This window comes from Malaclemys terrapin, chromosome 5 (assembly GCF_027887155.1).
Source record: "Malaclemys terrapin pileata isolate rMalTer1 chromosome 5, rMalTer1.hap1, whole genome shotgun sequence".
Classification (NCBI taxonomy): Eukaryota; Metazoa; Chordata; order Testudines; family Emydidae; genus Malaclemys; species Malaclemys terrapin.
Window position 1 is genome coordinate 108380641 of NC_071509.1, and position 26756 is coordinate 108407396.

Consider the following 26756-nt stretch of genomic DNA (forward strand, 5'->3'; position numbering starts at 1 on the left):
TTTTCAGACTACTGTACCCCTTTCAGGCGTCTGATTTGTCTTGCATATCCCCAAGTTTCACCTCACTTAAAAACTACTTGCTTACAAAATCAGGCATAAAAATACAAAAGTGGCACAGGACACTATTACTGAAAAATTGCTGACTTTCTAATTTTGACCATATATCAACTGGAATATAAATATTCCAGTGTATAGTATATAGAGCAGTATAAACAAGTCGTTGTCTATATGAAATTTTAATTTGTACTGACTTTGCTAGTGTTTTTTATGTAGCCTGTTTTAAAACGAGGTAAATATCTATATGAGTTGATATACCCCTTGGAAGACCTCTATGTACCCCCAGGGGTACGTGTACCCCTTGTTGAGAACCACTGGCCTATACACACAAACACACGTGTATTATGTAAATGTAAATACATGTACTTACAGCATACATCACAACTAAATTATTCAAGTCTGTTAATGTGTAATGCAAACTTTTTTCAGTCCTGTTATTCTTATTTATTTTAGGATGTAATTAGGACCATTGTTCAGAGCGGTGGCATCAAGCATTTAGCTACCATGGCAACTAGCGAACATGTAATAATGCAAAACGAAGCTCTTGTTGCTCTGGCACTAATAGCAGCATTAGAATTAGGTGAGTATCTTGATGGTTAGCTCTTCTTATTTTTCCTTTAGCCTGTGCTCAAGAGAGGCTTAGGGCTGGAAAATCCAAGCATAAGTGAGTTCTGTGGGTAGAGCTGTATGGGATCCTGCAGAAAACTACCAGTTTGACAAGATATTTGCTTTCATGAGCATGGGAATCTATGTTAACATATCCATATACAGGCAAAAACGGGGTTGTACAGATCAAGTTTGCCTTGCAGAATCTTTATTACAGGTGATGATGGGTGAACTAGAAAGGCCCAAGAATGACTTTCAGATCCTAGGTAGAGTTAGCAATGACTAATAATTAGAAAAATCATCTTTTTACATGATAATGATGCTGTGGGACTCAGAGATGATACGCATGGAACCCTAGGATGTCATATTTATAATTACATTTCAGACTGGAGACACTATCAACCATGTGATTTAAAAAAATTGTTCTAGCCTAGTCAGGAGGCTAATTTAGGGAAAGGTTTTTAATAGCACCTAGTTCTGGCTACACTTGAATGTAGACATCCTAAGCCAGTTTAGTGAGAACTGTCAAGATAGGACATAGGCTAGCTGCTGGTGCAGTCATGAGGAAGCTAGTAAAATGGTGGGTGCTGCTCAGATAATGGCTATTACCGATTTTATTAAATTTCTCAGCAACAAAAATAGATTGATAATATCAATATAAAAATCATGTATTTTTAAATGCTATGTCCTGTGTTGCTAACACCTTAAAGTTTGCTAAAGTTGAAAGAATTTTAAAAAATTAATTTTCCTTTCCACCATTTATCCTGCTTGCTTGCTCTTTGTACTTCCCTCATCTTGGACAATAGAACTAGATGGTTCAACATTACTTACTTTTGCGTTCAGTTTCATCTCTTGTTCTCATGCACTAGCAGAATGCTGTTGTGTTCTGCTTCCAAAACACTGCAAAGAAGCATTAGATATAAAAATAAATTCATCGCATTGAAAAAAAAATTAAAAAAATATATATTTATTCATTTTGGTCTTTTACTCCCTCCCCATTTGTCTTCAAACAATTACATTTTGGGCCTAAACTAAGTTGACAGTGTCCCTGTAAAACTTTGCCCAAATCATGTATTCCTTACTCAAGGCCTGATTCTACTAAGTATTGAGCACTCTGAATAGGTGCTGAGCACCCTCAGTTCCTTTTGATTTCAAAGATCACACCCTCCATTTTTATTCCCTCAAAAAGTTATTTTTTACTTTTTTAGTGTGTAGATACTATGTTGTGTGTGCAACAATACACGAGTATTGACTGAGGAAGGCTAGCAGGGGTTGGCTTCTCAGTATTCAGAATGCAGAGTGGATTTTCCATCAGGATTTTAGTTTAATATAAAACTATTTCACAAGGACTTAACATTGTAACATATATATATATATATGAAATAAAAAATGAAATTATATATATATATATATTATTTCATATCAGGCAACTCTTGAAGACTTCACAGCACCACTTTTACAGTGCAGGAGATAAATATTTCAGTACATGGCTAAACACTGTGCATCAAAACTGACAGGTGATATTCTTGGATTTACAACTTTCACTTATTTGTATTGCAGTCACTGCTGAGAAGGATCTCGAAAATGCTAAACTAGTCCAGATTCTACACAGACTGCTCTCAGATGAGAGGAGTGCTCCAGAAATCAAATACAACTCCATGGTTTTGATCTGTGCTCTCATGGGATCTGGTGAGTATTTACAAGGTGCTGCTTTATTCTGCTTCTTGCTTTTCCCCTCACCCCTACCTCCACCTTTAAAAACTAAACTCTCTTTTTTCAGCTTGGATGCTGGACCTCTACTACATACACTGGGCCCAGTTCTCCACTCACACTGATTGTACATGGACATAACCCCACCGACTATGGTGAAGTCATTCCTAATTTATAGTGTTGAGCAGGGCCAGCTCCAGCTTTTCTGCCACCCCAAAAGGCAAAAAAAAAAAAAGAAGAAAAAAAAGACGAGCGCTGGCACTTTGGCGGCAGCTCAACCGTGCTGCTTCTTCTGTGGCACTTTGGCGGCAGGTCCTCCCTCTCTTCCTCTTCGGTGGAAATTCGGCGGCAGCTCCAAGAGGAAGAGGGGATAAGGGACCCTCCGCCGAAGACGCACACGTCCCGCCCCGATACCGGACGGACTGCTGCCCCTTTGAACTGGCCACCCCAAGCACCTGCTTGTTAAGCTGGTGCGTGGAGCTGGCCCTGGTGTTGAGAAAGAAGGAAATCAGTTCTACCATGTGTACAGAAGGCTATATAACAACTCAGTGCTGGATAATATTAAAGTATATTTTTTGCAAGATAAATAATACGTAATAGAAATAACTCAGATGATAGCTCCTGCATGGTGCTGAGTTCTCCCTAATTTCCAGACTTCAATGGGACCTCAGGGGCCCTCAGCACTTTGGCATATCTGTGCATATACACAAGTATATAGCAGGGAGCTTAGCATTTGCCTTTAACTCCATGTTACCTATCATTTGCACACTTAGTTTTTCTTACCACTACAGTGAAGTTAGGGTTGGTTCTCCCCCACCCCGCAACGGATCTCCTTATTTTTGTTCTAAATTTTAAAAAAATGAAAGGAAAAAATTAGAAGAAAAAATTAAAAAACAAGACATGCTAGAAAATGGAAAAAGAAAATACAAAGAATAAATGGAAGTGGGTGATAAAAGAAACAAGCACTGCTAAAATACTTAAAATGGTGCCTGAGTCACAGCTCTTTGCTGGGGGAGGGGGGGGTATTCCCTCCCTGGGGAAAGCGCTGAGCTCTATAGGCCTTAAATGCTCATGCCAACTTTCTGAGCCACTTTACTCTATGGCACTGTGTAAGATGAACAAAACCTGTTCTAACATCCCTTGTAAACATGACACCTTTAAACATTCATAACTTTAAAATTATTGAGCCAGTTTCCTTCAAACTTTGGATTGTTTTGAGAACTGTGCAATGAGCCAAAGTTTGGCATTTTAACCATCAGCCTTTTGAGGAAGGGATACACAAAATTTAAGTAGGAATATCTGGGGAGAGCATTTCATTCCCACGCTATTTAAAAAAGATTAAATTGATTTTACTCAGGTTTCCCAAAACTAATGCATTTTAGGGTGGGATCAAATTTCATCCCAAACAGAATTTGAGAAATTTACAAGCAGCTAAAAAGATAAAGAAGAATGGGGTTAAAATTAAAACTGGAACTCAGGTCTTCTCTACACACAAAATTGCACACTGAATTAAATTATATTGGTATGGGCCAGGTGCAAAATGATTTAAAAGTGTCCACACAGGGGTTTGCATCAGTTTAACTAAATTGATTTAAATGGCTGCGACTTATGTATGTAAACAAGGCTTCAGTTTTTACTGCAGTGTTTGCTAATGATGCCTGCTATATTACTGCAAGGTTCCAGGGGTGGTGAGCGATCTTTAGAGCAATATGCACAAGGCAGGATATAAAGTGCAGAATGTAGAGTCAGTGAAGCCATAATAGACCCACTTATCATCAGCTTTAGTGATGAAATTCACACTATTGTGTTGAACTCCAACATTTTTAATCCATTTGGTGTTGGTGGTTCTCCGAGTCCCTCTTAATATGAATGTCTTGGGAGCAATTCTCAGTAGCTTCTTTTACCTGTTTGTTGATCTTCGACTTGCCCCTTTAGCTTCTGTGCATTCCTTGAGCTACCTGTTTCATGCAGCATGCCCCAGAGTTTTTGCAACATGTTTGCATTTTTCATTCCGATGGTTCTTAACACCAGGAAGAGGTGACTATGTTTCTGCTCTAAAATAAGGAAACGTGATGTTTTAGTCTTAACTATACTTAAAGGGGTGCCCCACTTTGGGACTTCAAGCCTGCTATTAACTGCAAATGTATCTTCTTCCCCACCCGACCAAGTCCTTCCCTTTTATGTCACCAATCTCTATATAGATTGAATATTTATGCTTGTAAGTTGTGATGTTTTCTCTGCCAGTGAGTGAAGAGGTTGCTGAAGTTATTTTAAAATAATATCCACGTAGAAAATATCTGCAGCTAAGAACTCTGTAGCTTCTAAGCCCTGTGGTTTTATAGGGTATGTCTACACTGCACCTGCAAGAGTGCCCTCTAGCGCGGGTAGACAGATGCGCTAGCTCTGCTCAAGCTAGCGTGCTAAAAATAGCAGCATGGATTTTATGGCATAGGTAGCACTCAGGCTAGCCACACAAATACAGACCGAGGGGGATGGACAGGCTTATATTAGGGTGGCTACCCATGCCTCAACATCCACACTGCTATTCTTAGTGTGCTTTAGCTTGAGCAGAGCTAGCACATCTTTCGCCCCAGGCTGGGAAGCACACTCTTAGCTGCAGTGGCCATAGAGGCTAAGTATCTCTCACTGAAGTAGTGAATTGATATTATAATTGGTTTCTACGATGGAAGCTGTTGTCACTATACTTTGTTACAGTGAAGTGATATTACATTTCACGTCTTTGTGCTGGCAGTTGCATATTACCAGTTAAATAAATATTTCTTGCCAGCTGGAAACTGGTGTTGCAATGGAGTCAGGGTGTTAAAAGAGGGGAGAATGATGACAATGGGAAATGTAAACAGTGTAACTTAAAAGATAAGAAAAAAAAAATCAGGGCATTCAAACCTAACACAGTCACTATGTATGAAGGCCCTGAGGCTCCTAAGAGTCTGGCTAAACAGAGCTTTTCTGCCATTGTAACTCAGTAAGTTGCTGAAAGTTGATTTGGTAACACCTGCTTAAACATGGCGATATCCTGGAAGTAGGAGGATAGAAAGTGCTTACACCGTAAAATAACCCCAGAAGTGAAAACAGCTTAATTGAAATTGTTCACAGTGTACTAAAGTTCTCAGATGCACAGCACTGGCTCTGCTGTCACACAGTAGGGGGGTAAAACCTGCAAGATAATTGAAAGCAGGTGAACAGGAAACTAATGTCACAGAAAATTTGCTACAAGGAAAAGGAGCACATATCCTTTGTGTGAAATGTAGCTAATTTGAAACAGAGGTTCATATTTCTCATGAGCAGCCCAGGGCTCAGTTTAATTGGCAGCACCTGGGGAAGCAGAAATATATTTGGATTTTGTTGCTGATTTGGAGTCTACTAGAATTTCCTACCCTGCATATAAATAAAGTCCGAAGCACATTTTTTCAAAAATGCAGTGCCTACAATATATAGCCTCCAGCTGTTTCAACAGAACTCATGATGTACTTGAAAAACAATTCAAGTCAGTGCTATGGGCTTGCATCACTTTTTTCCCACCCTAAGTTATGTACCCAATAATGTACAAAGCAATCCATGCTAATTTCTTAAAGCAAAAGAAAACAAATGCTCACCATTTTAGAGGGACCAGGCCATGCATCGTATACTTGTTTTGTAAATGCATCAGTGAAAATGAACACACTTATAATAAAGCGATTAAAAATAACCAAGTGATGCAGTGTCAGGTAAAGAACCATCACACACACACCACCCGCTGTTTTTCAATAGATGAGCTTTATGGTGAGCCCTGAAGATGAGGTCACTGGCTTTGTAAGACCAGTATATGGAACAAGGTGGTTCTGGCTATACATTCGTCTACCAGTAACCATATTGAAAGGCATCTGGGCGTGGAATTTCATAAAGGCTGAGCCCCACCGCTCCAGCTGAATTCAGTGGGAATTGTGGATCCTCAACACATTACAAAATTAGGCCGTGGAGTTATTTCTGTAGATATCACTGCACTCAAAAGTGGTGCTGCCTTTCTGGGTTATTGCTAAAATAGGCACTGTTACCTCTCTGACCACCACCCAGGCTTTTCTGTGCTCTGTAACATGAGAGTACCTCCTCTTTATGTGTGGGCTCCATTAGCTCCATCACCTCAATTAGTTTAGAGTACAAGAGTAGAGCATAAGGAAAGAGTGTCTCATTAGCAGCCCAAGAAAATTTAGGTATGTGCATAGAGACATGGTCTGAGACTGCAGAGTGTGAAACCTTCTTGCTTCTGTTTTCCAGAACCCCTTCACAAGGAAGTGCAGAACCTGGCATTTCTAGAAGTTGTATCAAAACTCCGCAGCCATGAGAACAAAACTGTTGCCCAGCAGGCCTCACTAACAGAGCAGAGACTCGCAGTAGAAAGCTGAGGAAGGTCTCCAGTTTCCATACAGCATCCCATCATGGATTTCACCTTTGTCCTCTGTCCTGCTGCCGCTCCTGCTATGTTTTCCACTGTATCACTTGTGCATGCATGTAATGTTCCCACACAAATTGATGAACTGCTGTAGGTACCTGTCCAATAAGGTTTCTAAAATCCATAGGTGGTGTTAACAGAAATCTGTCAGAAACAAGTCTGCACCCATAAATGTTCTACTTGTATTCTTGTTGCTTGGGCCACACGGTAGAATGTGCATGTTGTAGTCCTATGATGATGTAAAAGTGGTACTACATGATGACTCTTTCCTCACACCCCTAACTGCATAATAACGTACTGCTAAATTAGGGACAATACAGGAGGCAGCACGTCCAAGCTAGAGTATTGATTATAGGATTAAATAGTAAATCTAGCTCCATTTTTGGTGCTTTGGAAACACAGGTATGAATGGAATATATTGCTGCTCATTCACTGGTCTTGCCTAGTAATGTCAAACTCACGGTACCTAGAGGTAACAAATAAAAATTCCAGTGCTCTCACACTTAATTCTCTGGCTTGTCCTTTTTGTATTTAAATACAGAATTAATGACCATACCGTACATGATGAGAAGCCCGTTTTAGTGATGGGCCTGACTCTCAGGTAATCGAGGTCTTCAGTTTAAAGAAGAAATACAAAGGATACCATTTTAAACCATTGAAATCCATTTTTCTCTCCTCCTCATTAGTGTGTACTCTGCAGGGGATGTTGTGTGGCCTAGTAAAGTGATTTTGGGCATTGGCCCTAGCATTTATGCCAATGTACAATCCTTTTCTGCAGCCCAGCATCTCCCACAATTCTGCTACACATGCGCCCTTCACCTCCAGTGTGCACTTCCAGAGGCAATTCAAGGCTGCAGCACAGCCCATGCTGGCCCTGCCCATTTTCTCCAGCTTGCCGCCAGATCTTCCACCTCTGCAGCAGCTCTCAGTCACCATTCTCTGCTCCCAACCTTTCCATTGCCCTTTTTAATTTTCAGGTAGAAGCAAGTAGCTTCGTTTTCTCCTCCTCCTGGACTGAGTATTCAGCAGCGCTGTGGCACCTCCCTGATGAGCTCCTCAGCCCTCATTTAGGGATGGCAGAGCAGGGCTAAGCCCCAATAGTATTCCCTCTGCAAGAAATTTTTAACAGGATCAACAGAAGGGAAATTATGCCCTGTCTGTTCTCAACCAGCTGACCCTCGTGCTGCCAGGGCATGGAGATTTTAGTCAAAACAGGCACATTTTGACCCCTAGCCCCCCAACAAGCTGTGACGCCACCATGGGAAAGCCTGACCAGGAAACAGAGCCAAACTGGGTGAAGCTCTAAGGATGAGGAGGATCTCAGTCAGCCGGCCTATGGTGTTAGTCCTGGGGCAATTCAGGACCATAAGGATAAGTCCCTAGCAGGCCACCTGGTCCTGGCCCAAAGCCCCTCCCACTCCTCCTTCCAGCTTGATCAGGAAACTCTGGCAGTGAGTCCCCATCCTCCATCCTGGGAGGCGTGGGAGCAATTTCCAAAAGGCTCCAGGCCTTGCACAAGACTAGCCACAAAAGGCCCATCTCATGGCATAGCCAGGCTTGCAAAACATGCAAAAAAATCCAAACAAAAAAGGCGAAAAAAAAGCCCCAAAGGTATTCGTCCTCTGACTCAAGACACTTCCTCCTCCTGCTGCGGAAGGAGAGCTATCAGACTCTGGTTCTCAGAAGGACATGGACAAAACATAACAATGGTTTGATCACGCTGAGGTCCAAGAGATGGATGCTGTGGTTCCTTTCTCCAGGGCTCCAGATACCCTGTGCCATTCTGGGTTGCAGATGTGTACACCATCCCATCAAGATGGTGGTGATGGCGGTGAGAACCTGTCTGGCAAACATATGGAAAGACCCCTACAAACATCTTCCTGGGCTGTTCACCATCTCAGGGAGTCAAGGACCTGTTTCGGGACATACCTTATTTGAAGTATCTACTTCCCGGGGATAATGCCATATGTGTCCCTGGGCCATTGAGCTGCATGCTATGGCCCTGCTCAGGTAAGAACTTTTAAAGGCACTCAGATAGAAAAGCTTTTCAGGAGACAGATTTATAAAGAGCATCTTCCAGCAACTGTTCAGAGAGAAGCATATAAAGCGCAGAAATGCTGCAGAAGAGAATTTTAGCTAGTCTCCTGTAAGGTTGCCAGTTGACACAGGCTTGAGCACCATAAGCTTCTGAGCCTCACAGCTGTTCTTGGAACATTTGTAACATGCCAGCAACTTAACCAAATACCAGTTCTCTGGCTCAATAACGCCTCGAAGAGAAGGGGGTGTCATCCTTGCAGCTTCAGTCTGCTTCTATTTGCCAGGAACTGGATGGCCTCCTTTCACGTAGGCCAGCAAACAGCCAGCAAATGGTAATGACTTTTCGCTACGGCTGAGTCAAACTGATGACGTAAGAACATATGAATTCTCATACAAGATCAAGTCAGTGATCCAGGTAGTCCAACGTCCTGTCTCAGACACTAGCAGCCAATCCTAGATGCTTCAGTGGAAGATGCAAAAAACCCCATTATGGGCAACTGTACAATAACATGCCTATAAAAAAAAAGTTTCATCCTAATCCCAGTCAGTCACTGATTTTTTTATACTTCTGTAGAGCCCGGGAGCCACAATCAACAACCGGGAGCCCATTGTGCTAGGTTCTGAACACGGACAGTCCCTGCCCCAAAGAGCTTGTAATCTAAGTACTGGTGTGCTCTACGTAAGCAGTTAGTGATTCACTTATGCCCCTGAGTATTTATATTCCTTAGGCCCTCATGTAACCGTATATATTGTCATCCATTCAGATTACTAGATGGTCTATAGCACTGCTAATAACGATGTTAAAAAGGGAGAGCTCCCTGCATACAGAAATGGATCTGTCAGAGTGAACCCTCTGCTGTTTTGACTGGATCCAAGTTCATCACATTTCTACATACCCAAGTACTTATTGTTGCTATCAAATCATTTAGTCTAAGAGCCTCCGCTAATGAGGAAAACTATATTTCTTGCACAGATCTATGTATTGTCTGGAATGCATTTGACTATCCTTTTACATTTCATTCTATCCATTTTGCTGAAGTCAAATGAGTTCAAACTGCTGGAGTGAAGTTTGATTTATGAATAGATGTACAGTAGATAGATAACATCCAAATATAGCTTGTAACCTGTACTGCTCGAGTTATTTTTATGCCTGTAGTGTCAGACATCTCATTGCTTGCCGCCTACCGCAAACTAAGCTGAAAGGCGCTGTGGCTGCCATACTCAAAGGGCTTGGAGGAGCAGACAGTATCAAGCTACTGCATTTGACTTGTAATGGTCATACAGATGTAGACCAGATTTACTGTCTGAAAATCATCAGCCTCAGCAAAAACACATCCGCTAATGTTTGAACAAAGTGTTTCACGTATCTTATCAGCCTGGCCTTGTACAAGACATTTCGCTGGGAAAAACTCAGCCCCCTAAGTTTTTCCTGGTGGCAGATATTTAAGATTTAAAAAACGGGAGCACTAGATTTTTTTGCTAATTAAATTTGTGTATAAAGTATTGCATTAAACCACAGACTTTGCTGGATATAATTTGTTTAAATAAAAATATAACCTCCTGGGGAGTTTCATTCAGACCACAAAGCCTGCACCATCCAGTAATATGGACATAGGAACTTCAAAATACCATCCCAAAGACAATAATGATGCAGAAAATGGATAATTATTAGCCACAGCTATCTGCCAGAAACAACATGCAAGCTTTTTAAATGTATACTTTAACAGTTATCAAAGGAGCTTAATCATGAAACAGTAAAGAATACACATAATACCGATAGCTCCATTAGTAAGTAATAAAGCAAGTTGTGCTACAACCACACATGTCCATCACATGTTAAAGACCACTAGGCAATATGTTTTTCTAAAAAGATACACTTCAATTGAACCACAAGTTGATGCAGGAATTGTTGGGTGAAGTTCTATGGCCTCTGTTATGCAGGTCAGACCAGATGATTGTACTTGTCCCTTCTAGCCTTAAAAAGAAATCTATAAATCTGTGTTTGAATAGGTCCCATGACTAATAGAAAGGGTAGAATAAAACAGGTAAATCCTTCATGCAGCAACAGTGCTCTGAAATCAGTAATTTATCTTCATGTCCATGTGCCTCGTCACCTACCTGACACTATAAAGGCACCTTCCTGGTCCATAACTGCTGCAAGTCCCTGGTCCATAATGAAAAGCTGGTCCCTGACTAATGGGGAAATGTTATCACACAAGAGCAAATGGCAACAACCAATAGTGCCTCCACTATCAGTGACATTCTGCTCTGAAAACAAAGAAATTTTAAATGTTTGTTTTTAAAAAACTGCAATTTTTTAACCTACATTTTGACAAAGTCAGGATGTCAAATGCACTTACTTCCATCTCGATGTGTCCTGCAGCAGAGGCCTCATCAGTAATACGCATTGGTATTAAGTTAGAAATAACGGCACCCATCAGAACTTAATTAGCCAAGTCTTGTCCTAGGTCTATGGCTTTAACTTACATGGTTTTATTATAATAGATCTATAGTACTATAGATGCATAATGATGTTTTACAGAGAACACACACACAGAGGAACTTGCAATCTCCTAGAAAAGAGTCTAATTTAGATGAAAGTTGTTGTAAACACATCCCTCACTGCATCATGGGATGAAACCATCATGTTTTTTCTATTGACTAAAACTTAAAAGGGGCAAAGCACCTTCACCCAAAGCTCTCACCAAAATCTTAGCACCATATATATTTAAATGGCCTCAACATTTGAATTTACCATTTTGCAAGCAAAACTATTTGCATGTCTGAAGACAAGTGTATACACAAATGGCATTTGACAGAAAATTACTGAACAAATGGTGGACTACAGATGTAGAGGCTGGGTTAAAATATGGCCCTTGGGGTCTCAGCTTTGCAGTGAAATGGGCTGTAAACAACAATGCTCTGGCCTGTGTTTCAAAAATAAGCATTGTCATCTCTGAATTGGAAGAATGAAATACGAAGGCAAGTCAAAAGGAAGCAATGGGGTTTACTGGGTCTCCAAAGATTTTTAAGACTCAAAAGAAAAAGAATACATTCTAGAAACTAATGTATAGGTCTGTCGCATCTTACGCGCATTTAACATGCGCAATTTCAACTTTATGCGGTTGGCAAAAACAAAACAAAAAACAAAACAAAAACACAGTTTTAATACTATACCTGTAGTGCGGGCGATTTCGCCCGACATTGAACTCAATGGGGTTTTGGCTATACGCGGTTTTCACTTTACGCGCTAACCGCGGAACGGAACCCCCGCGTAAGATGAGACAGACCTGTATATCCTTCATACATCCCCAAGAGACTGGGCTGGGGGAACAATCTAAAGTAAGCTCAGTATAAACACAGATTTTTACAACCTGAAATGTCAGTAGCAGATATTCAAGGCGGAATAAACTTTCCTTCTATGCTCGTAATACAATCAGAAAAGGCCATTAATACCTGCATTGTAACTTGTCACCTGTACAAGCCTAAGGTTGCTGCAACATTCCGGTCACTGTAACTTGGCATAACTCACCTTGATCCTCTGTTCAGGCAGAATTTGCCCTCTTCAGGGAGTTTCAGAAATTGGATTTCTTGGTTTTGCCATTTCTTGATGAACCTGGGAATAAACCTTTCCCCCCCACCCCCGCCCTCACTGGCTACAGCTAAACTTCATACTTAATGAGAACTGTGTATGCCAATGGTTCCCAAACTTTTTGCCAGCACAACCACATTTTACTTAATTATTTCCTCCTGGGACCCCAGATGGCATGGAGTATGCCATTTTGAAGAACAAAATGGCATCCTCCACATGGTGTGACCTTAAATGCACCATATCTGCGAGGTCACACTGCATGGAGGACACCATTTTGTATAGTAAAATGGAATCCTCTGCACAGCATGATCTCGCACAAACCGTACATGTGAGGTCACACTGTATGGAGGACACCCACTGGTCTACAAAATGGCGTTCTTTGCACAGTGTGACCTCATACCGATGGTTCGTGTGAGGTCAGGCTGTGCAGAGCAAAATGGAATTCGCCACAAACTAGGGATTACCATGATCCCATCTGCTGATGGCATGACCCCATTTGGAATCGCGACCCACAGTTTGGGAATCGCTGGTGTATGCACTACTGACAAAGCCAGACACAATGCTGCCAAGATGGACATAAGCATTTTTTCCACTCTAGTGGAAGATAGTTCAATTTATCTGCAAGTGATAACGACCAAGGCTAAAATGGAAGGAGAACACCTAACCACTGCAGACGCTTTTGAAATTCCCCTCTTTCCTCCCCCGCCATGTTTTAAGCAATTATACTCTTCAAAATTACTGGGATTACTTATATTTGAGTTCAGTTGCGAAATTAATGCAGAGTTTGATTAGATCATAAATTTTAGGGATTTTGCACTGGACAGTATTTCACAAATCTGCACGTACATTTTTTTTAATCTGAAATTTATTTGTGAAAATATTCATAAGAACAATGAAAACAATCAAGAATATAGCACAGCTCTAACCTTAACTCATTTACATTTTAGCACTAAAACTAGCCGTTCTGTATGGTTGTCTGTGAAGCATTTAAAGACTTAATTGCTACCCTGAGAAAGGCCAGGATATCCACCTGCTCTCTACCAAAATTGTCATGGTGAATCATTAGGTTTCCTCCGTGCTCTCCCCTCTCTGAACTACCAGATAAGTGACTTTTGAACACTAAAAAGTCACTAAAATAATTAGGCTGAAGTTCCAACAGCTGTGCTAAATTGTATCCTCTGGGATTTTAAAAGTAACAGATTATAGTTGGAAATAGATAAAACAAGCAGTCTCATATCCTCAACACAGCTAAGTTATTTAGTTACCAGTTTCTACCACATTCACATCAGAGTAGATTTGGTCCTGCCATGCGGGCAGGGGACTGGACTCTATGACCTCTCGAGGTCCCTTCCAGTCCTATAATCTATGAATCTATGAATAAGATGTAGGGGTTCCTGGTGTTTGAATGATCTTTTGCTTACACCAGTTATTATTTCATTTAACAGCATCTCCCAGCAGAATGAAAACATGATCTTCTATGTACATTTTAGGATGAAATGTCCAAGTGATAACAGATAGGTTTGGGAGCTAAACGTGTATTTGTACCTTTAGAGTGAAACACTGAAAGAAAAGTAAACATTCACCAAGTAATACTTCACACAATTTTATTTATAAAATTGTAATTATCTAACAAATTGCATATAAAATGATTTACTTCAAGTAAATACAGAATACTGCACAACTATTAAAACTATTGTCCATCATAAATGTATTAAAACATTCCTAAAAATGCACCTATTAAAAAACACAAATAGCATGATCAAGACCACTTTCAATAGCTTAAAATGAGTTACCAAGAAGTTGTGTTAAACTTCCAAAGTATAGTCCAGTTACATCCTTTGAAATCACCACAGTCTAATGCTAAAGATGACAAATATAAGCAATACATATGCACCTGAACTATGCATTTCTTCCAGACTGAAGATGACCAGTTGGAAAACAGACAACTAAAGCTCAAGTCAAACTCTACCAGCATGCAGTTCTGTTAAAGCAATACTTTCAGTCAGTAAGTGTAATTGGCTTTTACAATCAATTTTGCAACTCACAAATTTAAAAAACAAAAAAGAAGTAACACAAGAGAATACATTCAGATAAAAAGAAATGTTACACAAAGGTAAATACAACGAATAACCTTCATTGTACCCTACAATGATTTGAGGAGAGAGATTCTCCTTGAACTGGATTGGTGTTACATACCAGAGACAGGACTGAGTCACAAAGTTCGGGTCCAGATCCCAATCTCCCCAAAGTTTGGGATGATCAGATCATGGTTTTGGTTCAGGCCCATCTCTACTATGCACACAGAATGCATATGGAGACACATGGATGGAGCTTGTTGCTGACATTCATACTGCAAAACAAAAAAGACTAATGATGTTACACTGTTGATCACCAGGTTGGTGTATATTACAAGTCACAATGAGTATTATTATACTGCATATTATTAGAGATGTGAACTATTTTCTTTCTAAGCATTAAAGGTTGGCAGCTAAATGGCTCTTACTGAGGAAACAAAACTTACCAGCAGTGGCCTGGTTTAGACAACTTCAGCCTACTGGGTTAATGAGACTCAAATTAACATATGCAATAATTTTGGCAAACAAAAAGGAGGGCATGAGGGTTGGGAACCTGCATTGTGCTTTAAACACACTAGGATCAATTCTCCTTTCAATACAATGTGGATTGGATGTGTCATTAGCATTAATCCAAAAAAGTATACACATTGCAAGGAGGGAGAATGGACCCCAAGGTTTGCATTCAGAGGTTCTCTTATTTGTCTTTGGTAACTGGAACCAATTCTATCCAGGACATTTCTGAAGAAGTGAAGATGCAGGTTCATTTTCAGGACCACACCAAGTCAAGACCTAGTACCAAATTTAGTCCTGGCATAAGAGGTGTCAGCTCCCCGTGAGTTCAGCCAGGGTTGAATTTCACCCCTAGATTTTACAGTCAATACCTTTTCAGATCCTAAGCAGGCAGCACAGGAAGAAGGTTCCTCAACTAACCAAAGCAAAAATGGGAAGCTGCTCAACCTTCATAAAACATAGGCCAGCTGTAGTTTTACATGGCAGACACTAGATGGCAGGCAATTAAAGCATTCCTGGCTCAAACCAATGGATATGTAAAGCTTCTTAAGTGACCATTCTCTTAATTTTGATCAGCAAATTCTCACATTGTATATCTGTCATGAGTATAAATACATATTTATGATGAATAGCAGTCAGGTGCAAGAACCATTTCATTTGCATGCCACTATTTACATTTCAAATAGTATTTACACACCAGAACCTACCAAACCAGGTTCTGTCTCCTGATTCACTACAATTACCATCTCTCTGAAAGGAAAGGCGAAGGAGAAGGCTTAGAGGACAGAGAACATGTAAGCAACAGTCTCCACCACTTCAAACTCCAAGAGCCACAGTCGATATTATGGGTCTCAAACCAACAAGAGAAAAGAGCAGGCTAAAACACAGAAATTTGGTCATGTAAGACATCGCAAATAATTATTATTTAAAAGAGGGCATTCTAACAACAAAAGGGTCTAAGAATCTGGGCAGAGTGATTAGAGGTTAGATCAACCAGAGTGAGAGTGTGTATCTGAACTCTGAAATGGCTTTAGAACTCTGGACACAGCTGAAGCTTTCAGATCAGCTGTCAGCTAATGCCATAGCCACGCATATAACACCTAGCACATGCAAACATTTCACTCCATACGAGGCTGCCAGAACGCTGACTGGCAACATATTCTGGAGCAGCTACTGCACTTTGTGGCTGGTTAAAATGGCCTTCAGACTTGCACCTAATACTACCACCTGAGGCATGCTAGAAATTGCCCAGAAATACAATACCTACTGTATCTTATTGCTTTAACAAGACCCTGCTGGAAGTTAAGCCTGTTTTGCCAGAATTCATGGTCTATTTGTGACCCACCTGAAGTTTTAATGGAACTTTCCAGCAGAAATATTGTTTGCATTTGGTCGGTTCTGTGTAAAATAGATCAGGTGCCAAGGCCTCGCATGACTTTCCAAACTGCCCTCCTAAATTCCAAGTGGAAGTGGGCACTCTTAGGCTACGTCTCCACTGAAAGCAGTTGGGGGAGGAGGGGGGGCGGCGTGGAGGAATTCCCCTGATCATGTAGACATGCTTGCACTAGCTATCATCCAGCTAGAAGGAGTATAAATACCAGTGTAGTTGCAGTAGCTGTTACCTACGCTGCTGTTTATAGTCGTGCTAACTAGACGATAGCACAAGTACATGTACACAAGCAGGGATATCATATTCACACCCCAATCTCGCAGTGTAGTTGTGGCCACTATTACACATTCCCTGCATACACGTGTGGGGTTTGAACATACAACATAGGCAGCTGGTTCTGAACATTCAATGTGGCTTGACCACAAATGACTGAAAAAATGGGGAGGGAAAACACAACAACAAAATCATCTTAAACAACAGGATTAGTATTCGCAGCAACAAAGGGTTGTAGAAAAATAAAGATTGTTCTTTAGTGGTTCTTAAAACAGCAGTCACTCAGGGACCTAGAGGAAACTTTGTACATTTTCTGCATATGCGCCTGAAAGTCATGAGAACAAAACCTCCCCATTTTTAAGAGCAATTCCCTTCCTTTCAGCACAATACTCCGCTGCTGGCATTTCCCAGAATTGTGACTTTGCAATAGGAGAAAAACTACGAGAACCGTCAGGAGAAGACAAAAGTCAATTACAGTACTACTGTGGAAGTTCAAGTAGAGGAATGGAAGTTGTCTTCAGAAGCCTATAGCAGCAGAAACAGCAGCAGCATTAAAGATCAATGGCAACCAGGATTCTGTAATGTGGACTTTTTAAATCAAAGCACTGGTTCGCAATCAATGCTCTCAGTAGGGGGGAAGGGGTGCATTTCCTGAATGCTGCTTCCCTGATCTCTACAAAACAGAGCAGTAGCATCTTTAGCTCCAATGAACTTTCCATTCTGTTGCCATCAGGCAAAATATCGTGCTCCCTTAAGGGGAAATGAACAATAGCTCCCCAAGATAAGAGGAGTGGCTAAGAAAAACATAACACTCTGATGAGATTGAACCAACTTTATTAAGGATAATGTATTATAAACACTTTCAAAGTTTAAAAAAGTCCTTTGAAGTTGCCGTTGGTCTTTAACCGCACACGCCAAAGGGTGTGAATGCTGCCAGGTGGAGCCCACTGGAGATTGAGGTAACACCAAATAAAAAACAAGAGTGCAATTGCACTGCTCAGCTCTTCCAAGCCATTGAATAATGGTGCGTATTGCCAGCTTTTGGGGGTAGAAACGCAAGTTGTCTCCACACAACCAGAACGCAGAAAGAAAGCATGTGTAAGTGTATATGCACTCATACATTGCATCTCTCACAAGGGAGGTTAGTGTACTGATTTGAAAGAAAATGGCATCCAAGCGTGTTCACTTTTTCTGCTCTTATCTTATTCATCTTAGGGGACACTTTGGGCCAGTCCTGAATGGTGCTAACACACCTCCTGATAGATGCCCAGCACCCGCAACTACTTCTTGAGGGAAGCAAGAGATGAGGGCAATCAGCCCCAGCAGGATTGGGCTCATAGACACTATGCAGGGCCATAAGACAAGCTAAATGTATACGAAGTGCCTTGGCTACCCAAGTTAGTGTCAGGTGCATGATCACACTATTATTGAAATAAAAGCTGATCACAGACACCTAGCTGGAGTTTGATCTACCTTGCCTCCCAATACTTGTGCTGTAGTCCAAATTCTACCGCTTCTTCCATTTCTAAAGGACCAAAAGTCTCTTGGTTGGTCCCAATACACTCTTCTTGCTTAAAAATATCCTTTTATTCTATTGGTTCAAGAAAGCATTTTGTTGTATTCAGACAGAGAGAGGCAGGATGGGAAACACACACAGAGTTAAGCAAATGAAAAACTGCTGACTCTAGGGAAGCATTTACTATAGCAAAGCTGTCCTCCTTTCCCCCTTCCAAGACAAGGGGATAGGAACTTTCCATAATCAAGTGCATCTACCAATAAATAAGTAAATTTGGATTAGAAGCCTACTGAAACATATGCAGGGATTTAAAAACAAAGTTTCTCAGATTCTAATTCCATAGCTCATGCAGGTAAGAAGAAGAATTTAAAAAAAAAAAGAAAAGAAAGAAAACCAAAGCTTCAGCTAGGAAAGGATCAAGGAAACATTTTAAAAGAAATTTTGTACAATTATAACAAAGCACTAATATTAGTGACAGCCCCAAATACATCAGGTTATGCCAAATTCCAAAGAATCAATGGATATAGCCAGGGTATTTGGGTACGTACTTCATAACTCTCTCTCTTTTTTTTTTTTTTAAGTTAGCATATATTTCATTCTCTTTTTAACATTATACACCTGAGCCCCCCAAACCTCATGCTCCCATATATGTCCCATTCTTGCTTGGAGAAAGATGCTGGCAAATTTAGATAGTTATCCCTTCAATCTTGCTGATTCCAACCACATATTATTACAGACAAAGTCTGGAAGCGCTTGTATAAAAGTTTTTCCTTGTTTTTAAAACAATTTCTTGAAATGTACAACTGATGAGTGGAAAGTTGTTTCCTGTTTGATGGGTTTAGTTTCAGAAAGACCTGCAGCTATGTTTAGCTGTGGAAAACAAGAAGATGGTTCCTTCAGCGTGTACTGAAGAAAGAAACCTTTTCAGGAACGTTTGGCAGCTATCGAAGAGCTTGGGACACGGAGAATAAACAGCATATCCACACACCACAATGCAACTCCGTCCCATTGACACACACCAATTAAAAAAGAGAGACTGTCCACCTGTTATTCAGAAGCAAGAATACAGTAGAGATTCATGGCTCAACAGCTTGTTGGTGATTTAAAAAAAAAAAAAAAAAAAAAACACTGTCAGTGAGCAGCAGATTTTAAACAGCCCACCCATTAGCCAACCCCAAAGAAACAAGGGTTCACTGCAATACCAGCAGCGTAGACTTGAGACCGCTTTGGAAAGAAGGCTTCCCCGTCACCCATGTCCATACAGCTTGGTGTCGGAGTGACACACTGGAGGTTTTGGAGGTTTTCAGTTGTCCAGTGTCTTGTGGCGGTTATTTCAGCAGTTTTACCAGCTGGCTCTGACAGCTTCAATGTCACTAACCAAGTTCTGGGCTAAGCATATCCCGAATATCTGGAAAAAGATGACAGTTCGTTTACTGGGTGCACTTGACAGTCCTTTGTGTACAGTCTGTTTCCCCCGGTGTGGGACTTTGACACAGCAACAGGAGAAAGAAATTTGAGAAATGCCATTGTAAAAACATTATAGAAGTTGGCAGAGGGGGCGTAGGAGCAAATGTAAAAACTGAAACTCCTTTAAGTTCATTTTTTGTCTGAAACGGACTGGATTCTAAATCAACAGCGTGCCTTTAATCTGAAGTCAGAGACTGTACTAGAATTTCTTCCCACCTGCAATTTAAAAAGTGATTTTTTTTGGCAACATGTCTAGATAAGGTCAGAAATAAGGTCTCCCTACAATCTTTGAAATCCTCCTCTCCTCCCTCCCCCCAAGGTTGCCAATTTTGCCTGGACATGATCCTGGAAGTTTCATCACATGACAATCTTTAATTAAAGATTAATCTTTAATTTGTGGAGACTCCAGGATAATCCTGGAGGGTTGGCAACCTTATGCCCACCCCCAATCTGACAAAGTGCAGAGTTGAGTTGAGGGCAGTCGGACAAACACCCTTCTACGGATAAACATAAAATATCCTTCAACACAAATGAAGTCTCAGCCATTACTCACCAGTTAGCCCTTATTGAAAACCACTAATTCAAGGTTATTAAACAATGAAACAGCCTCATTTCCAGCTCTCTTGTTGAGCGTTTCCCTGTTCTGCTTTTTTCCTCTGTAACTTCTTTATGAGGAATGTGTGCTTTACCTGCAACAACGCAATCCCAATGAAGATGCCAGCAACGATAGTAAGATTGTCCTGCAGCCATTTCTCAAACTGGGGGACGCAACCTTTAGTGTAGATAACAATCTGCTGATCAACCTCCTGGAAAGGAGAAGAGGGATGAAAACACAGATAATTAGCTCAACCTTTACCTCCAATTCTATAACCTGCTTGCCCAAAGTTACTCAGATCCTTACGAAATCAGGTATGATTTAAAAAAACAAAAATACTTACCGGTTTTTGCCTGGCATCGTATCCACACTGAGTGTTAATGACATCTTCCTAAGGGAGAAAAAAGAAAGGCAGTAAGGAGAAGTGCTTCCAATTACAAGGGACTCCCACAACATTTTCTCTCCTCAGCCTGTGATAAACCCCACATCCCAGAGACGGACCTTCTGTGGAGATGAAAGCACGAACTGGGGTGCCTTCTATTTAAATAAAATAACTTTCTGCTGAAAATGTTCATACTTTGTCCCTGAAAAATACACCAAGGATAGGGCAAGTTTAGTTCAGAGTTCATCGTGGGCCATGTGAAGAGGGGATGGAGTGGAGTGGTCACTGGTACAATCTGGTCCATTCCAAAGGAAACAAGTTTGCTCTAAAAAACTATTTTATAAGCCCAAGAGACAGGTTGTGCTTCTCCCTCAAAGGCTAGGGGAACAGAAGAGAGAGATAAGCTGTGTTTTTCTGTCACCTACCCCTTTCACAGGAGGTTATGATACCCATGAGAAGGAGTCACTTGCTATTCTCCTACTGTACTGTCCCTCACTTGAGAGCTCTGGAGTGCACAAAAGGAAGTACACACTATTCTAAAGGGCATTTCTCAGTGAGTAGTACCCCACGGCAGCACTTCTAACCTATTTTTTTGAGGCTGTCATTCCTCCACACACACAGACCTTCTGGTGCAATGAGGAGAAGCAGACCCACGGAGCAAAGCCTGCCCCATCCCACGCAACCCAATCTCTGCATACGCTCTTGCCCCTTAGTAAATTAATCTGAAGAAAAACATCACCCTAATAAGAAAGATTACAATGCAGCAGCCATTCTGGGGCTCTCTACTGCCAGTGTCACCTCTGGAATGCAGCCACAGGTTTCTCAATACCAAAACCCAATCATGACTGCCACTACTTCATTCTTCACGGCTGAGGATGTTAGGGAGATTCCCAAACCTGAGCCGTCCTTTGTAGGTGACAAATCTGAGGAATTGTCACAGATTGAAGTGTCATTAGAGGAGATTTTGGAAATAATTGATAAACTAGCTTGCCGTAGGTGTAACCCACTCAGCACGTATTACATTTCCCACTCTGTGCCCAATCCACAAAGGATATGGGTCTGTTACAGCTCCCAGCTACACAGCCTGGCTTTGCAGCTCCAGCTGTACAGATTCATGCTTTTGACTCTGAAAGCCTCTAGTTCAGTCCTCAGTGTAACCAAGACAGCACAGAGAGACAGAACTAGAGAAACACTCCCTCTCCCTACAACAATGATGTGCGGAAAGGTGATCTGCTAAGCTAACTTAGAAACCCAGCTAAGGCCAGTTATAGGTCCAGGTGGGGGAGGCATCCAGCACATTAAAAAAAAAATCTCACCCTGGCCCCCAACCAGTAAATTATGCCTCTTGGTATTTTCTAGTTTGTTAAAGGTATTCCAGGATGCACCATTCGATAAAGTCACCAGTTTCCTCAGATGCAGTGAGATCCCTGGGGCTGAGCTTTCCCCACCCAAGATGCAAGTGATTCACATCCTGCAGGGGGTGGGGAATTGCACTCCCTACCCCGGTATATGCATCCCAGTATATTTCCAACACAGGAGAAAGCATCAAGAGAATTTGACACAGGTGGATTGTAAGCTTCTTCCAGATATGAATGCCCTCCACCCTGCTTAAATGGACCTTCTCCACCTAAACTTGGGCTTCATTCAGTTTTGCAGATTACTTGTAACTCCACCAGTCTAAACAGCCCCAGTGCTTCCCTTGACCTCCATGAAGTTCCTTAAAGAGACTGGAGGCACAAGGCAATTGTCAAGCAAAACAAGGGAAGGTAAAACTTGGGGAACTGACAGTCCTCAAGAGATGACACTTCACTCCTATTTGCAAGCAGAGAGAACCCTTGCCCTAGTCTTTTAAGTATATGTTGATTACACCATTTTACTAGGGCTTCTTGAATGACCGATGCAGGAATTAAGCATTAGAGTTTATAAGAATTAAGTACAATATGGAAATAAGTTCACCTCCTATTACTTTCTAGAGTTGTTCAGTGGACCTATCCAACACTATGGCATAGGATGGTAATCCCTGATATGTGGGAGCTCCAGTTTCACATCCAGAGGTGGGGATGGGGGGGAAACCCATCAGACAGACTTTATTTGTAGACCTTTCATTCTAAAATTACAAGATTTCTTTGACTGTGCATTCCCCTTAGGATCTGGTCATATTTTGAGACACTGGATATACAGATTTGCTTCATGAAGTTATAGGCAGCTGGCAAGACATCCAAAAAAACAGAGCACACTACATAGTGGCTTGTGTCTGGAAAGCTTTCCCACAGGAGGGATATCGGAGTTAATAAATCTGGGCATCCTACTACAACTACAGGACTTCTAGCTTTGTTACAAGAGGACTTTGAACACTTAGGGACACAATCTATGGCATGGAGAGATCAGTTATTTCACCGATCAATCGTGCTGCTTCTTTACAGTGAACAGAGTTGATATTTATTTTTTTAATTCTTTGCTTATTGTACACCTTCCCCAGATGACAGGTATACCCCCCCCACCACCACCATACCACACACACACACACACACACACACACACACACACACATACACAGTTGTTGGGACAATTTTCGCATGGATTGGTATTTAGGTATTTATAGGGATATTGTTGGCTTTGTTTTCTAACAAGTACATTTTAAAAACTAGGTTATGACAACCAGTTTGTGTTTATGTAGGGGGTGGTGTCCAAGTGGTACAGAAATGTAATGCATTAGCATAATCTATTTTCCAGTTTGCTTTAATATGCGTAAAAAATAAGGTGACTAGTTGGATGGTGGCTTCAGATTATTGTGAATGCTTGTTCACATCAGAGAGCAACCAGGACAGTGTTGTGCAAAAGGCAGTCACCTCTCAGGAGAGGAGGAGGAGGACAATAGCAAATGATGTTGCAAAGTGAAGTCTGAGATGCATTAGCAGGAGAGGGAAGCTTCTGTGGGACCTATGGGCCCCTGCCTAGCTTCAGTCAATGCTACAGTACTCATAAAAGTGAGTGAATTTTACGTCCTCAACATGGAAAGAAAGCCATTAATGACAAACTAGATGATACTAGGACTGGTAGGTTGGTTTTTAATCAACAGAAAGACTACATAATGTGTAACATTAGCCACAAAATAGTCTACAGGTGCACTAATGTATCCCTATACCAAATCCTGCACAATCAGTAACCTGTCCCCCATATTATCGATCATATCTCACAGGTAAAAATGCACCCTTAACTTGGTTTGCACATTATAAGTAAAGAGACAACATGGAATTGTATCCATCATAAAATGCTACGAAACTTCATTAAACGAGTGTCTCCCTCAAACGGATCATCTTCACTTCTGCACAATCTCAATTAACTGCATGATAAAGGTGCCCACCACCCAGCACGCGAACTTAGTTGTTATAATTAAAGCAAAGTCAGTCACTGGGAAGGAACAACAAGTCTATGAGGGGAGAGAGAGAAGAAAGATTTCCAATCCTGTCTCAAATTCAAAAGTAAAACACATGTAAGTTCTTTGAGGCATTGACAGTAATGTATTCTAGATTTGCCTAGCACACTGGGACCCAACCTGGTTGTGGCCTGTAGGTGCTACCACAATATAAAAGGTAAGTAAAGCAAATAATAAGCAATATACATGTCTGTTAAAAATATTTTTTCCTCTTCTAAGTGTTCAGCCTTAGAGACTCTGGGAATGGGGGTAAGGGGGTGGGGGTGAAACAGCCTGGTACCAAACTGAAAGCAACCATCATCTAACCAAGGCCAGGCTATGGCTCTTAGCAGTGCTAAAAACAACACATGCACCCAGCCAAGATAGTGATTTCCTCATTCAAATGAAAAGCAGCAAGTACAAAGCCTAAGGTGGAGACTTAAAGAAGTCATTTCTCAGGATTGGAGATCAAACTGATGTTGACTGTGCAAAGTTGAGCTGCTAGTTAAACCTTGAAGTGGATAGGAAAAGCAAGGGCTAAAATAAACAGACATCTCTCTCTCACACACACACACACACACACACACACACACACACACAGCCTAACCGAAGACACCATTTCGTGTAGCAGTGATTTAAGAGAGGAGCAGCAGAACCACACCACCCTGTTGGTAACGCACTCACGGCAGGATCTTTAGTACAGCATGAAAACGGCACGCCACAGCGCTCTCGACTCGCATTGGAATCGGTGCAATTGAAGTAAATATTGAGGTTCCAGTCATCAGCGCCGAAGGCTCCACAGCACTGCCACTAGAGCAAACACACGAGAATGAGAACATTCTGACTCTGCACGTGAATGAATATCAGCACCAACATCACACACTGGGAGATTAGAGGGAATCTGGCAACAAAGAAAAATCAAAATTCACTCCCAGTCCCATCCTGGAAAGTGGTTCTTAAATTACTGTACAAATAACTCCCCGTTAAGGATGTATTGTATGTGGGCAGAACCCACCCACTAAGTGCCAAAATAAAAATGTCTCCAGTATAGGGTGACCAGACAGCAAGTGTGAAAAATCGGGACGGGGGTGGGGAGTAATAGGAGCCTATATAAGAAAAAGACCCAAAAATCAGGACTGTCCCTATAAAATCGGGACACCTGGTCACCCTGCTCAAGTAACTGAATCTTCAGTACAATACACCAATGAGCCAGACAATCAGCTGCTGTATGTGGACTTGTCTCCACTGGAAGCCAACAGAGCAGCTTTGATTTAGACCGGTTGAGGATCTGGCCCAGTGTTAATCTATATTAATTTTAAATTGAACTGAGCGTGTATAAAAGGTGTTTGATTGACAGTGCCAGTCAACATCCTTTTTTCACATATGTGGCACAGCACGTACAGCAGCAGTGCAAACTTCCTCCACGCTGCCTTCAGCTGGTACCTACTCTAGGGCTGAGAAAGCAGTTTGGTTTCCATGCTCAGTCCACCTGCGGTGTCTCTGCTGAGATTGCTTGCTAACAAGGAAACCAGTTATGATGGCAGTTTTTATTATGTTCACTAGGAATTGCACTGAGACCCTTTCATTTCACAACGGCCAAAGATTTGTGGCCGCCACCAAGCTAGGTCAGATCCAATACAATGTGTAGGACTCTGTGCATCCCGTCACGTATTCACTCTCTCGAGGGGAAAACACAAAATTATGACATACTCAAACATGAACATAAATGAATTCATTTTGGTGGGTGGATATCCCTTGGATAGCAGTCATCTAGCACTCAGGCCCTTAGACACACAGGGCCAAATTCAAAGGTGATGAGTAAGGATGCAGGCTCCTAAGCTGAAGGGCCAGGAGAGAGGAGTGTAACAAGAAAGAGCTAAAGAGTAAGAATAGGATGGGCAGCATAGGCCATTCCCTGCTTGATTTACATCTTCATACAGCTCCTTGGTGTGTAACTTACATCCACTTCGATTCCCTTGCATGTCAGTAAATAGGTACGTGTACGTTTACGTTTAAGGGAGCTTAACTTGTACCACCTCACACACCATACTCTAAATATTACCAATTCTCTCTAAGAGACAGAGATAGGAGCCATTTCCAGATTTCTCATGAGGAGAACTTCAATAGTGGCCCAATTCCAACTAGGCTAATTACATTCAATAGACTTTAGAATTTCCCCTGCAGTTTCGCTTGGATAAGTAATTCTCCTCCTCCTACCCTGAAGCGTGGTCTAGAATTCTAGCCCTGCTAACTAGATGTCAAGTCCCATCACAGAACTGACTGTATTTTCAATCAGTCTCAATAAAACACATTGTATGAGTGCTGCAACTAGAGATGGGCAAAAATCTTTTCAGCAAATAGTAAATTCTCCAAAAAAAAAAAAAAAAAAAAAAAAAAATGCATTTTGGGGGCATCAAAATCATTTGCAAATTTTGATATAATTCAGTGAATAGTTTCTGTCCCCAGCCCCAAAAAACAATAATTCCAAAAATGCCATTTTAAATTGAGATTTTGTTTTGAAAAATATCATTTCAAATAGACATTTGAAATGTTTTGTTTCCATTTGAACTCTACTTTTTGGTTTTTCATTTTGTCAAAAACAAAACAAAATAAACATGAAAAAAATTCAGTTTCCATGCAAAACTAACTGAATTTTCTTTTGGATTTTTCATTTCAGCCATTGA

General features: G+C 41.2%; 2 protein-coding genes across 8 annotated transcripts in view; one reads left to right on the forward strand and one right to left on the reverse strand.

The window, feature by feature from the left end:
• RAP1GDS1 (Rap1 GTPase-GDP dissociation stimulator 1) overlaps positions 1-7327 on the forward strand; it is a 166008-nt gene extending 158681 nt beyond the window's left edge. For all 6 annotated transcript variants that reach the window (XM_054029475.1, XM_054029477.1, XM_054029476.1 and 3 more), the window contains 3 exons: positions 511-637; positions 2224-2352; positions 6646-7327. In XM_054029475.1, the coding sequence (XP_053885450.1) occupies positions 511-637; positions 2224-2352; positions 6646-6773 (384 nt within the window). In that variant the 3' untranslated portion in view covers positions 6774-7327. The remainder of the gene's footprint in view (positions 1-510; positions 638-2223; positions 2353-6645) is intronic.
• Positions 7328-14036: 6709 nt separating this feature from the next.
• TSPAN5 (tetraspanin 5) overlaps positions 14037-26756 on the reverse strand; it is a 117702-nt gene continuing 104982 nt past the window's right edge. For both annotated transcript variants that reach the window (XM_054029843.1, XM_054029844.1), the window contains 4 exons: positions 24757-24882; positions 20619-20666; positions 20370-20486; positions 14037-19621 (listed from right to left, as the gene is read on the reverse strand). In XM_054029843.1, coding sequence (XP_053885818.1) covers positions 19556-19621; positions 20370-20486; positions 20619-20666; positions 24757-24882 — 357 coding nt within the window. In that variant the 3' untranslated portion in view covers positions 14037-19555. The remainder of the gene's footprint in view (positions 19622-20369; positions 20487-20618; positions 20667-24756; positions 24883-26756) is intronic.